Source organism: Alexandromys fortis, unplaced genomic scaffold (assembly GCF_014885135.2).
Source record: "Alexandromys fortis isolate MF-2015 unplaced genomic scaffold, M_Fortis_MF-2015_v1.1 scaffold_359, whole genome shotgun sequence".
Lineage (NCBI taxonomy): Eukaryota > Metazoa > Chordata > Mammalia > Rodentia > Cricetidae > Alexandromys > Alexandromys fortis.
In genome coordinates, this window is record NW_026068230.1 from 582,637 (window position 1) to 596,613 (window position 13,977).

At 42.0% G+C, this 13,977-nt stretch overlaps 1 protein-coding gene across 3 annotated transcripts in view; it reads left to right on the top strand.

Moving 5' to 3' along the window:
• Nucleotides 1-13,977, top strand: part of Hps5 (HPS5 biogenesis of lysosomal organelles complex 2 subunit 2) — a 41,556-nt gene that overhangs the window by 20,605 nt on the left and 6,974 nt on the right. For 2 of the 3 annotated variants that reach the window (XM_050130808.1, XM_050130806.1), the window contains exons 9-18: nt 2,215-2,303; nt 3,258-3,436; nt 4,028-4,186; nt 5,194-5,380; nt 6,044-6,167; nt 7,810-7,959; nt 8,486-8,557; nt 8,842-9,413; nt 12,966-13,086; nt 13,454-13,609. In XM_050130808.1, coding sequence (XP_049986765.1) covers nt 2,215-2,303; nt 3,258-3,436; nt 4,028-4,186; nt 5,194-5,380; nt 6,044-6,167; nt 7,810-7,959; nt 8,486-8,557; nt 8,842-9,413; nt 12,966-13,086; nt 13,454-13,609 — 1,809 coding nt within the window. The remainder of the gene's footprint in view (nt 1-2,214; nt 2,304-3,257; nt 3,437-4,027; nt 4,187-5,193; nt 5,381-6,043; nt 6,168-7,809; nt 7,960-8,485; nt 8,558-8,841; nt 9,414-12,965; nt 13,087-13,453; nt 13,610-13,977) is intronic. The other variant, XM_050130807.1, reaches the window with a different exon arrangement.

A 13,977-nucleotide genomic window follows, 5' to 3' on the forward strand; every position in this document is an offset into this window, starting at 1 on the left:
TCTCTCTCTCTCTCTCTCTCTCTCTCTCTCTCTCTCTCTCTCTCTCTCTCTCTCTCTCTCTCTCTCTCTCTGTCTAATCTATTTATCATCTATTTGTTTTGAGACAGGCTTTCTCTGTGTAGTCCTAGCTGGCCTAAAACTTGCTGTGTAGACCAGGCTGGCCTCAAACTCAATGAGATCCTCATGCCTCTGCCTCCTGAGTGCTGGGATTAAAGGTGTGTGGCACAATGGCTAACCTTCTTTGGCTTTTTTGTTTATAAATTTTTTCTTTGACTCCTTAAACAATTCTTTTAGCTTTATGACCTGGTTTATTACCAGTAAAGGAATAAGAGGATGAAGAATGTTATGAATTATAAGTATGAGCTCTTATGTCTCCTTTGTATCTTTCATTTAATCCAGACTGCTATCTGCTATTTCTTTTATATTTATTTCACTTAGGTGTGTGTGTTTACATATCTGCTCTGTGTGTGGGGTGGTGAAGGAAGTCTGAAGATAGTGTATTGGATCCCCTGTTGCTAGAGTTGGCAGCAGTTATAAGCTGCTGGCCATGGGTCCTGGGAACTGAACTTGGGTCTTCTGGAAGAACAGAATGCCCTTAACCACTGAACTAACTTTCCAGCCTTTGGGTTATTCATTATTTCTTTTCTTCTTTCTTCCTTTTTTTTAAAAATTTTATGTGAATTATTGTTTTGCCTGCATGTATATCTGTGTGAGGGTGTCAGATCCCCTGGAACTGGAGTTACAGACAGTTGTGAGTTGCCATGTGGGTGCTGGGAATTGACCCAGGTCTTCTGGGAAAGCAATCAATGTTTTTAACCACTGAGCCCTCTCTCAGCCCTTGGATTATTACATCTAGGGCATGGCTCAGTGGATAAAGGTGCCCACTACTGAGCCTGATTACCTGAGTCTGAGCCATGAGATCCACATGGTCAAAGGAGAGAACAGATTTTTGCAAGTTGTCCTCTAACCTTCACAAATGTTTCATGTCACATGCATTCCCATACACATACACACAAAGTAAATAAAAATAGAATTTTTAGCCTGTTGTGGTGGTGCATGCCATTAGTCCCAGCACTTATGAGGCTGAAGCAGGTGGACCTCTGAGTTCCAGGACAGCCAGAGCTATATAGAGAAACACTGCCTTGAAAAACAAAAGCTAAAGCAAAAACAAACAAAAAATGTAATTAAAAAAAATAAATTTTATAAGTTGAATACCTCTGGCTCTTAAAGGTATTTTACCAATTTTACTGATTATGATCATAGGCATGTGATTATATACTTTGGATATGTATGGAAAAAAGCTCCAAGTTCTCAGGATTATAATCTTGTTGGAGATGTTTCTTTCTGCAAAATAGACTGCAGTGCACGATGAAGCAGTGGACAAGAAGTAGCCACGTCAGCAGAAGGTGCTAGACTGTGGACTGTGGGGGCATCAGGGGAGAGTGGCTAGACTGGGAGGAGAGCATGTGTGCTTGGTAACAACCTGGCAGTCACGCGAGAGAAAGTGACGTCTATAGATATAGGGAGTTTCTGGTGGGAAACGAGGGAGAAAGTCCTGTGAGCTTCAGAGGGAAGCTCCAGCGTTGGTGGCTGCACTCTGCAGTCTAAATGCGAGCTCTTCTGCCTTCACGCTGAATGACCCTGGCATGTGATTACCTCTCTGACAAAATAGCACTTTTGTAGCTTAATAGGCCTCGGTAGAGAATATAACCGGAACCCTTCTTAATACTTCTGGTACAGATGGACTTGGCCAGGTCTTCTTAGCCTGTGTTTACCTACATACACAGATCAAGTCAGAATTTTGCCTTTCTTGATAGGGATTCCTGAGTTGATTGACTATAAGTTACTGGTCTATTTAAATGATAGTCTGTCTGTTTTATCTGAGAAGTTGCATAAGGATCACATAATTCCCTCTTAATAGGTTTTTCTTTTTCCAAAGATCAGTCTCTTTTTTTTTTTTTTTTTCATAGAAGCTATTTGTGTTTGTGCCTAAATTTCCCCAGTTTGACACCACTTGATCCTATGTTTTTAATGGGCTTAAGAAGAAGATGGTGAGGTTGAATCAGCCGTGTCACTGCTGTATTTCCTTTGTATTGTCTGATTTTACTTTAATAGCCAATGAGAGATTGAGTCCAGAGAATTTTAAAGTTCTATGCTCTAGTGTACATGAGGGTGTTTTGTTTTGTTTTTGACCTCTTTTATTTTCTCTTCCAGTGAACACTGTGTGCTGACATGGACAGAAAAAGGAATTTATATTTTCATTCCTCAGAATATTCAAGTTCTTCTTTGGAGTGAAGTCAAGGGTAATTGTATTTTTATTTCTTAAGTAACTTTTAGTCTTTTAATTGTGTGGGAAAATTAATTATATTATGATTATTTTATAATGTGAGAAGTTGAAAATGCAGGGAATAGTCATTGTATGTGACTAACAGAAAATCAGTCCCTGTACTCATGGTTGAAACCAGAAATATGGGAAAGTTTAGCATAGCTGGTAAGATAGTGTTTTGGCTTTGACTTTTAGAGTCCTTTCTGCAGAGAAAGGAGGGAGGTCATGATTGATCCACAATGATTTCTTATAGGTTGTTTTCCACCAATTGAGGATGTCCCTTGCAAATTAGTATGTTAAATTCTTTCATGGTGTTCATACCTACTCATGAAAGATTCATCATATACTTGTTAAAATCTATTCATGTGAGTGCCAGGTGGTAATTTTCTCGATTGTTATAGTCTGACTCAAAGCATACGCTCTACTTTTGTACTCCCAATTCCCTTAGGGTTTTAGATCAGAAAGCTCATTTGTTTTCTAATCTTTGAAAAGTGTCTAACTATGATTTCTTCATTGAAGTACAAGTATAAAAAGAAATGAAACTACACTGAGCCAAATCATTTTTTCCAAGACAGGGTTTCTTTGTGTTGCCTTGGCTGTTCTGAAACGCACTCTGTAGACCAGACTGGCCTCGAACTCACAAGATCCTCCTCCTGCCTCTGCCTCCCAAGAGCAGGGATTAAAGGTATGCCCTACCACAGCTTGGCAAGCAAAATCTTATTTAAGATTTTTTAAGTATGATTTTAGCCCGTGTAAAAATGATAGGGTTTCCCTTCCACTGCTGGGGATCAAGAGTGGGGCCTTGTACATTCTAGGCAAGGGCCCAATCGCTAAGCTGCTTCCCTAGCCCAGGCCTTAAAAAAAGAGCAAGAGGTATTTGATTAATGTCTTGTCTGTTCACTTTTGTGGTTTTGTTTTTGTTTTTTTGTAGATATTCAGGATATAGCTGTCTACAAGAATGAGTTGTTCTGTTTACACTTTAATGGGAAAATCTCCCATCTTTCCCTGTTGTCTGTTGAGCGCTGTGTGGAACGCCTGTTAAGGAGAGGCCTGTGGGACCTGGCTGCTCGCACATGCTGTCTCTTCCAGAATTCTATCGTTACCAGCAGAGTGAGTTAGAGCTTACCTGTCATTGTTAATCATGGGTTGGTCAAACCATCCTAGCTTTCAGGATTGTTATAAAGTTGTTTATCTTTATTAACTGTTCTGTATGACTTACACATGTAGAGTTAAAGTCTTCAAAGAAAGCTTGGCAGTTATATCTGTGAAGGGTAATAAAGATGGTGAATTTTTTGGTTTTAAGAAAATACCAGAGCTGGGTGTGGTGGTACACGCCTTAATCCCAGCACTTGGTAGCCGAGGAAGGTGGGTCTCCGGAGTTTGAGTCCAGCCTGGTCTACAAGTGAGTTCAAGGACAGTAAGGACTAGCAGGGTCTCTAAATCCTGTTTTGAAAAACAAAAAGCAAGCAAAAAGTCAGATTAATTTACAAATATATTTTAATTTCAGAGCTTGATTTAAAGAGGATGATTGTGCATATGGTAACTCTTAATATATAATATGTACTGATTAAATCTTGCTAGCTTACTAAACCTCAAAACACCTGTGAAGGCTTATTCTTGTGTGAGCACTGTGGCTGTTTGGATATAGATGTGGCTGTAAATAGTAAGCTGTTCTCTTGGGATTTTTTATCCTTTTATTAGGCAAGAAAAACATTAACCGCAGATAAATTAGAGCATTTGAAATCACAGCTGGACCTTATAACCGGCAGTGAACTAATTTCTCACCTGGATGAACTGATCTTAAAACTTGAGCCTTTGGATTCAGCTTGCAGCAGTAGAAGAAGCTCCATTTCATCACACGTGAGCGCTTTTCTTTTTAGCTTATTTGTAGTGTGTGTGTTGGGGAAGGGGACATGCACATTCCAGCAAACACAAATGGAGGTCTGAGGCCAGCTGTCAGGAATCAGCTCTTTCCTTCCTCCATCTGAGTCCTGAGGATTGAACTCAGGTGCCTTTACCCACTAAGTCATTCTGCCAGTCCTTTATGAGTTTTTGGATCTTGCAGGGAAATGAGCAAGTCCAAGGATCTGTTTTGCTTTCCATGGAGTAATTTTTTGGGGAAAGTGTCATGGAGATGTCAGCTTTTTTTGTTACTTTTCAGACTCCCTGAGCTGAACACTTTGTAAGAAGGGAAAGCTTATTTTGGTGTGTGGTTTGAGAAAGTTTAGTACATGGTTAGCTGGTATTGTCCATTAGGCCTTTGGCAAGAAGAACTTGCTGGAAGAAAGCTGCTCACCTAATGATATCCGGGAGCTGAGAGAAACGAGGAGGGAATGGTCCCAGTATCACATTTAAGAGCATACCTCCAGTAACCTCACTTTCTACTGCGCCCTACCTCTGAAGGTTTACCACCTCCCAGTGGCACCATAGAATCCAAAATATAGCAGGGGAGCTTTCTCCCATGATGGGCAGCTAAGGAAAGTCAGGTGTGTTTTGAAGCTGCATTTGTTTATGTCACTGTTTACTGCCTACCTTTCCCAAATGCCCTTCACATAGCTTCCTGTCTAGGTGGGGTGGCTTTCAGTCTGGGATTTCAGATGTTTTATGTCACCTGAGGTCTCAGTCCTACTCAGGACTGTCTCATTTCAACTCCCTTCCTCACTGCCTGCTTTCCAAAGCCAAGCTGAGAATTTGGTGGAAGACATGGTGTCACTTGCTCATCCATGCTCGGTGCCCGCACTCCACAGTGTGTGCTGATAACTGTAGTTGACTGCTGACCTTTGGCCCAGTGTTGGTCTTATTCTGAAAAAGACGTGTTGCTTACACAGAAGAACGTTGATTTTGAGGGTAATTCTTTTCATTTTTAGGAAAGTTTTAGCATCTTGGACTCTGGTATTTATCGGATCATCAGTAGTAGAAGAGGCAGTCAGTCCGAAGAAGACTCTTGCTCCCTTCACAGTCAGACCTTCTCAGAAGATGAAAGACTTCGAGAATTCGCCTCCCCACAGGAAGAAGAACAGCCAGAGCAGGACTGTGGAGCAAACAGAAATGACGGTGATGAGTGCATCTCTTGTTGGTCACTGATGAGGGACAGTGCTCTCTGTGAACTGACAGGATAGTCTTATGCAGAGAGTTTCTGTCAGTTACGAGTAAATTTTAAGGTATTAGAGACTAGCCACCTATAGATCTGCTGGTCACTCGGAGATAGCGATGTATAGGTTGTTTTTAACCTCTTGTTTGGACTAACATTTGTAAAGTGTCTAATTTGGTTCATGTATCAAAATGCTGGACAGGTTAAGACTGATCTTTAGCCAAAATAATGAAGACTTTTTTTTTTTAACCATAACTAACCACATTATTTTCCACCAGGAATGAAAGATAGCTCCAGTTTTGGGAGCCATTGCCTTCCCTTTTCAATGTTCCAGCATTCCTGTGACTGAACTGTTGAGAAGAGATTAGTAGAAACTCTAAACTACCTTTGTGACTTGTGGGGATACAGGGTTAGTAGTTGATAAAGGTACCTGGCTCAGTGTTTCATGTGGACCGTCCATGCATCCCAGAAACCTGTGTTCTGTGCTCATTTGTATCTGGGTCAGTTATGATTTTGGTACTGAATCCTTCATTTCCTTTGGTTTATTCATTGCTGAATTTGTTTAGCTTTGTATAAAAAACTTTGATGTGATTAGATGTTTATTTCTCCCTGATTCTGTTTATTAGACAATGTTTCCCATGGTCCAGTGGTGTCTGAGACAGATAAGAGTGAAGCTTTTCTGCCCTTCAGCATTCCACTGCCATTTCGTTCCCCGTCTCCGCTGGTGTCTCTTCAGGCTGTTAAAGAAAGGTAAATGAACCAGCCATGTCACTTTGCTTCAGTTGTCACATGACATACTGAGAAGAAGGCATTGTAAATGTTAAATAGAAGGTCTCACGCTATTTCTCTAATAACCAGCTAATGTGAACTGTGTTCCTCTTCATTTGTGTAGTTGAGTAGTTTAGTCGTAGATGAGCCCCTACGCCTACCACAGACTGGCACAACTAAGAATGTTAGCCTCTTCCCCGGTGTACGCCATAGTGTGTCCACGTGGAGGTGGAGGACAACTTCATCTCATCAGTTCTCTCCTCCGTGTGGAGTCTAGGGATCTGACTCATCTTGTCAGGCTTGGTGGCAAGTGCCTTTACCTGCTCAGCCTCTCTCTGGCCCATTTAGTCTTTTCTGTGTGTGTGAAGATTTATCTATTTGTATTGATGTGTGTGAACTTGTGTGAGTTCATTTACACCATGCTGCCTGTGGAGGCTAACCCATGTCAGATCTCCTGGAACTGGAGTCACAAGTGGTTGTGACCTTTATATGGGTCCTGGGGACTGAACCAAGGTTCTCTAAAAGAGTAGCAAACACCCTACACCAGCTGAGGTGTCTGTCTGGCCTATTAGTTATTTCTTGATCCCTTCTCACTAAATGCGTGAATCTGGAGGATCTCCCCCTTCTTGAGACATGTTCTTACTATGTAGCTCTAGCTGGCATGGAACTCCATATGTAGATCAGCCTGGCCTCAAACTCATGGAGCTCTACCTGCCTCTGCCTCCTGAGTGCTGGGGTTAAAAGCACACCACCACATCTGGGAGAACTGGAGATTTTTTGAACATTAATTACTGTGTGTATGTCTGTGTGAGGATGTCAGATCCCCTGTAACTAAAGTTAGACAGCTGTAAGCTGCCATATGGGTGACTGGAATTGAACCTGCATCCTCTGGAAAAGCAGCCAATGTTCTTAACCGCTGATCCATCTCTCCAGCCCTTGAGAATTGGAGATTTTTAAAAAATTTTTTATTTATATTTTATGTATGAGTGGTCCTCATATATACCTGCATGCTAGAAGAGAACATCAGACATCAGACCCTATTATACATGGTTGTGAGCCACCATCTGATTGCTAGAAATTGAACTCAGGACCTCTGAAAGAGCACCCAGTGCTCTTTACCACTGAGCTGTCTTTCCAGCCCTAGAACTGGAGATTTTTGAGAATTCTTTCTAGTCTGTGTATGAAACCAATCTTGGCACTGATAATGAGAGAGAAGATGTATCTTCTGCCCAGCTACTTGCCTGTGTCTTTCTGGGTGCACATTCTTCCTGTAGAAGGGTCTGTTCCTTATTATTCTCTGATCAGGAAGTGACTGATGATCACATGCTTAACTGAGTTGAAAGAGACATTACATTGAAGAGACAACTGCCCTAGAAACCTACCCTTTAGCATTGACTCACTGGCCTCAGGACAGTTTTACAAACACAGTGACTCATCTTACTGTAAGTTTATATGAGCCTCATGTGAAATGGGGTTGCTCAGAGAAATCAAGCAAGCTTGTCTTGTTGTTAAACTCAAGCTGGCTATGTAGTACTAATGGAAACAGGAACGTCAGGAACCAGATTTTTCACTCTTGACAGTGTTGATATATTTTCATGTTAGGTTTTTGATATTTGACTTCCAGTGTTTCTTGCTTTGTGCGTAAAACAACTGAGAAGATTGGCACCCTTCACGCAAGCCCGGAGCTGAAAGAGACATTTGAATCCAAGGATGTTGACCAAGCACACGAAGAGGAAGTGAATGCAGTAACCTGCCATCTAGAGGAAGACGCTGAGTAAGCCTTATGTCAGAATCTGGAATGCTAGACCACTGCCAGTGTGAATGTGTCAGAGACTGTACTGTGAGAGACCCTGTATGTATGACACTGCTCACTGAAGATTGTTGTGTAGCTCAGAAACTGTAAATTCTAGTTTACGAGGAATTAACTCTGTTGAGACAGGGTTTTAGTTTCGTATCTCATTCACCTTTCTCCCTCTCTGTCGTCTTGTCACCTTCCTGGAATGTCAGAGGAGTGTTAGATTAAGAGGAGGTGGCTGAGATCCAGGTCCTGTCCTAGCTCTTTGAATAGCTTAAACTCTAAGTCATTAAAGCTGCCTGGCCTGTCAGCTCTAGGACGTGCTATCCCGTAGTGAATAGAAACGGAATGTTTGGTAAAGATAACGAGAGTAAAAGACTCTGAGGCAGGGTGACATGTGGCACACTCGCCATTTAGTAAGCAATAGATAGGAGTCTTGGTCTAAGAAAGTTTGGGTTGCCCCTAATCTTGTGAATAGGATTATTTCTTTTTTATGCTTTTCTAGGGAGAAAGAAATTAGTCAACTTCCTGAAGAAGACAGGCTTCAAGAACTCAGAGCAGGGACAGCGGAAGCAATGTGAGTGTGGAGGATTTACCATGAGTGGGGTTGGCCTTGGGCAGTATCAGTAGTCGTCTTGACTGTCTAGGTCAGAGGTATTTACCATGGATGTTCAGGAGTCAGTAACATACTCCAGAGGCGGTGATACCTGTCTCATTGGACTTCTGTGATAATTGTCATTTAAAGAACTCAAAAGCAACATTTATTCTAGAGGAGTATGCTTTATCAGTTAGGTTTGTTCTAAAATAATCTAATTTTTAAAAACAAATGAGACAATGTTCACATTCATCTGTTTTGCATAGGACCAAGTTACTGGACCCTCTGGTTTTATTTGAACCCAAGTCACTAAGAACAGTATTACAGAAGTGGCTTTCACAATTAGAGAAAACGTTTGCCTTGAATGGCTCTGCTGGCATTTCCTGTAGCAGCAGTCTGCCTGTGAGCCCGGATGTGCACCTCCTTACTGAGTCAGAAGAGAGAGGATTAGATGAAGACAGTGAAGAAGAAAAGAGGAATTCTTTGGGCGTTGAAGAAACTGGTGGTCATACAGCCTGTGAATCTGTAAGCAGCCTGAGTGAGCCCTTGGGCGACATTTTCCGAGTATATTCTCCGTATACCATATCAAACAGTCTTCAGAAAGACCTGGCAGAATTGACAACACTGTGTTTGGAACTAGGTGTGCTGACTTCTGTAGTGGACAGCACAGGGGGACATGTGGACTGTGCTTTACAGCAGCTCTCTCCTGAGGTCCTGGCTTGCTGTTTCCTGAAGAAGTATTTTTTTCTCCTGGACTTGAAGAGAGCAAGGGAGAGTATCAAGCTAAGTTACACCAACAGCCCTTGTGTTTGGGACACTTTTGTTGAAGGACTGAAAGGTAATAGTCAGATGTCATTACCACTTGTAGAGGTGTTTTATAATGTGGAGGCCTGACAAAGATTTGAGTAGAAAATTTACCTCTGCTGAACAGCACTCCCTTTTGTTTTCTATCCATTCCCCCCCCCCCCCCCCCCCCCTTCGACAAGGTTTCTTTGTGTAACACCCTGGAACATGCTTTGTAGATCAGGCTGGCTTGAACTCACAGAGATCCACCTGCCTTTGTCTCCTGAGTGCTGGGATTAAAGGCGAGTGCTCCCACTGCCCAACTATTGACTCCTTTAAAAAAGTATTTATTTGTTCCAGGATGGCGAGGGCTACACAGAAAAACCCTGTCTTGAAAAAACAAAAAAACAACAAAAGAAACAAAAAAATCATTTGTATTTTTTTGTATGTATATGTGTCTTTTTGTCTGTATATATGCCTTATAATGCAGTGCTTGAAGAAGCCAGAAGAGAGCATCAGATCCCCTGAAGTAGGGGTTACAGGTGGTTGTAGGTGGATGGAAACAAAACCTATGTCCTCCTCAAGAGCAGCAAGTGTGTCTGAGTCAGCTCTCCAGCCCCTCCAGTCTTCTTAAATTTTTTATTTGTATGTGTGAATGTATGTATGTATGCGTGCATATGCCTGCATATATATGTGAATGTATCATGGCACAATTTTAGAGATCATAAGACAATTTTGGAATCAGTTCTGTCCTTCCACCATGTGGGTCCCCAGAATTGAACTCAGGTATCATCAGACTTGGTGACAAGCATCTTTTTCCACTAAGCCATCTCAATGGCCCTGTGTTCTACCCATTTAAGCTTATTTAATAGTTCTTCAAACATTGACTTACTGTGTTACTCTGTTATAAAAATATTTCTTTTGTTTTGTTTTTTTGATACAGGATTTCTCTGTGTAGCCTTGGCTGTCCTGGAGTATGCTCTGTAGACAAGACTGGCCTAGAACTCACAGAGATCTACGTGCCTCTGCCTCCCGAGTGTTGGGACTAAAGGCGTGTGCCACTACTGCTCCGGCTTGGATGCAGTTCACACTAGCTGCTGTCCACCCGTACAGATTTGTATTCATACCTGTTGCTCTTCTCTGCTGCATTACCCTATTTTTGAAGTTTTTTTTTTTTTTTTGCCTTCAAAATTCTGCTTGAGTAACAGAAGCCACGTTGACTCTAGCAGTTGTGACATTAAACACAATTTTTCTTCGTTGCCCAGTCAGTTGCCACAGGTAGTGACATACTTGCCTATTATCTCACTTGAAGGCCTTTTGGCTTCCTTGAAATTACATCTGCAGTTACAGTTGTGCCTCAGGTCACATATAGCAGCTTAAAAGCACAGGTTGTGTTTATGTGACATAAGCAGGATCCTTGTTTTCAAGTAGAGTCTGACAGCAGCACTCCTCACTTAAACTGCATCTTTTCCCTTGTGTGGTCATCTTCAACCTTGATCCCAGTAATTGGCAGGAAAGTCTGTGAGTGCTTGGTGACCACTATACCAGTCCTAGCTAGAGCATGCAGTGTGCAACCGAAGTCATAGCTACCGGCATGAAGCCGCTCTTGCTCTTTAAGTTCTTGTCTGACACAGTCAAATGGAAAGCAGCATAGGGGCAATTGCTCTCCTTCTAGTAGAAGCTGAAAACTGACTTTAGACAGGTGCCACCTGTCTGATAATATTCCAGTTATGGAGGATGTGGTTTTGTTGTTTTGTTTTGTCTTTAATGGTTTTGAGGATCAGAGATGTTTATGAGGGCCAAAGCACTTGCTGTACAAGGCTGGAACTGTGACTCCCATCTCCAGAACTCATATTAAGATGGAATATGTTCATATACATGTGTTCATATACATGCTGTGGCATGCATTCCCTCCCACAATGCAAACACATCACACGCACGCACACACACGGATAATAAGTACGGGTATTTTCTAGGTTACAACAGACAGTAGCTTTCATCATGACATTGTCATATATTTTCTCCATTTCCTACCTTCTTTTTCCTCCTTCCAGCTGATGCCTTCCCCCCGTCTAGTTCTCTTCTGTTCTATTGCTCTCTCTGTGTCAGTATAAGAGAGAACATATGCCATTTGTCTTTTTGAGTCTGACTAGTTTTGCTTAACATGATTTCCAATGGCATTCATTTCCCCACAGATGTCTTGATTGCATTTTCCTTTATGACAACATAAATTCTATCTTTATATGTACCATCTTCTTATTCATTCATCTGCTGATGGACATACAGGCTTGTTCCGTTTCTTAGCCGTTGTGAACACTGCAGCTACGACATGGATAAGCTGGTATCTTGGTGTGTTGACTTGGGATCTTTGGGGTGAATGCCCAGCAGTGGTGCCCCCGGGTCATACGGCAGATCCAGTTCCAGCTTTGTGAGAAAACTCCTATAAATTGTTATAGCGACTGACAGTTTGCACTCCTGCCACAGTGAGTGAGCACTTCTTTTCCCGCATCACAACAAGCTGACTGTTTTCTTGATGGAAACTATTCTTGATTATGTGTCTTAGGACCACTGAAAACTACTGAGGAAAAAAATCTCATTTTACGTTAAAGTCATACCCTTTCTCTCTTGCTCTCTTGCTCTCTTGCTCTCTTTCTCTTCATCCTTTCTTCCCTTCCTCCTTCCTTCCCTCTTTTTCTCCCTTTCTTTCCTTTCTTTCTTGACAGTGTCTCTCCACAGAGTCCTGGCTGTCCTGGAGCTCACTACATAGACCAGGCTGGCCTCAAACTCATGAGATCTGCCTGCCTCTCCCTTCTGAGTGCTAGGCTCAAAGATGTGCCACTACACTCGGCCTTTTCTCTTTTTAACCCTAAAGAGATTTGTAACAAGATTGTCACTCACTTCATCCAGTAAGTTTAGCTGTAAATGACTTCTGGCTGCTCCTCAAAGTCAATTCTTCCTACTTAGGCTGAATATTTCCTTGAATATTGTTTAAATCAACTTTACTGAATTTATTTCTAAGAGATGATATGGGAATACTAATTCTGTAAAACCTGAGCAGTTTGGCATTGATAATAGAGATATCTGGCTTGTGATACACACACACACACATACACACATACCACAGACACACACACAGATACATACATACACGTATGTATATATATGGTACACAGCCTATAAACTTATTTTTCAAGCATAGTAGAGACTATTTGTTCTCTGAAAATTTCAGAACATGAGTCTGAAGAGGAGAAGCTAAGTGCTAGTGCTTGCTGCTCTTGTAGAGGACCTGAGTTTGATTCCTAGCATCCTCATCAGATGGCTTATAACTCCAGCTCCAATTCTCTCTTCTGATCTCTAGGTACCCCAGCACACACATATACAAAATAAAAATTCTAGTGAGTTTTATTTCCCAGTTTAACTTTATGGTTTTAAAAAGTTGAGATTTTATCCTGTCAGGTTCTGTTTTTGTCTCCTGCAATGCTTAACAAATATTGGGGTGACACTAGTAGGTGGCATTAGGGTGTGGTGAAGACGGTTAAATGAATGTGTGCAAGAATAGTTGCAGCAAAGAGGTGAAGGGAAAGGCTGTTTTTTTCTTTCTTTTCAGAGATGGCAAGTTCTAATCCTGCATACACGGAGATGGAAGACAGAGACCTGCCCGCAGCATTACAGTTCCTGGATGGCTCGGTCCCTTCAGATAGCCCCTTGTTGATCGCGTTTGCCACCCGGTGGGTAGTCCTGTACATTGTTTGTGGGACCCTAAACATTTGCAATGTTTTTATGGATTAGTATCTAAAGTTTGGCGCATTTGCATATTGTACAGCTTTTTTTTTTTTTTTTTTTGAGACAGGGTTTCTTTGTGCAACAATCCTAGCCATTCTTGAGCTAGCTGTTGTAGACCAGACCGGCCTTGAACTCACAGAGATCCACCTGCCTCTGCTTCCCAAGTGCTGGGATTAAAGACATGTGCCACCACTGCCTGGCTTTTTGTGCAGCTTCTTATTAGAATATTTATTTTTATTTCTAATGAGTCCATAGTATAACCAAATCATATGGCATTGAAGTTGGAGACTGATGTGCTGTTTTCAAATACAGATTGTATGATAGGTTTGGGGAGTCTGCCCTTCGAGCCTTCATCAAGTTTTACCCATCCATCTCGCCTTCAGACATCGCACAGCTTTGCCGTCATCATCCAGCTCAGTTTTTGGCCTATCTCGACAGTCTGGTGAAGTCAAGGCCTGAAGATCAGTGGTGAGAAGGCGTGTGTGGTCTCTGTTCTAGGTGGAACGTTGTTTCTATTGTATGAGCTGTGAGGAGGGTGAGGCACCTACTGTGGAAGATGAGGATTTGGGCATTTTTACACCCTCAGCGCACACTTCCCCTCCTCTCTGAGAGAGTCTCAGATTCTCGGCATAACATTCAGTCCTTCATGTTGCAGAGATGCTGGCCAGGCAGTTAGGAGCACCTGCTGCTCTTGCAGGTGACCCGGGTTCCATTCCCAGCATTCATGTGACAGCTCACAACAGTCTGTAACTCTAGTTATGAAGATCTGAGTGGCCTCTATGGTGCGCGTAGGTGCAGGCAACACACACACATAAAATAATCTTTGAAAAGAAAAC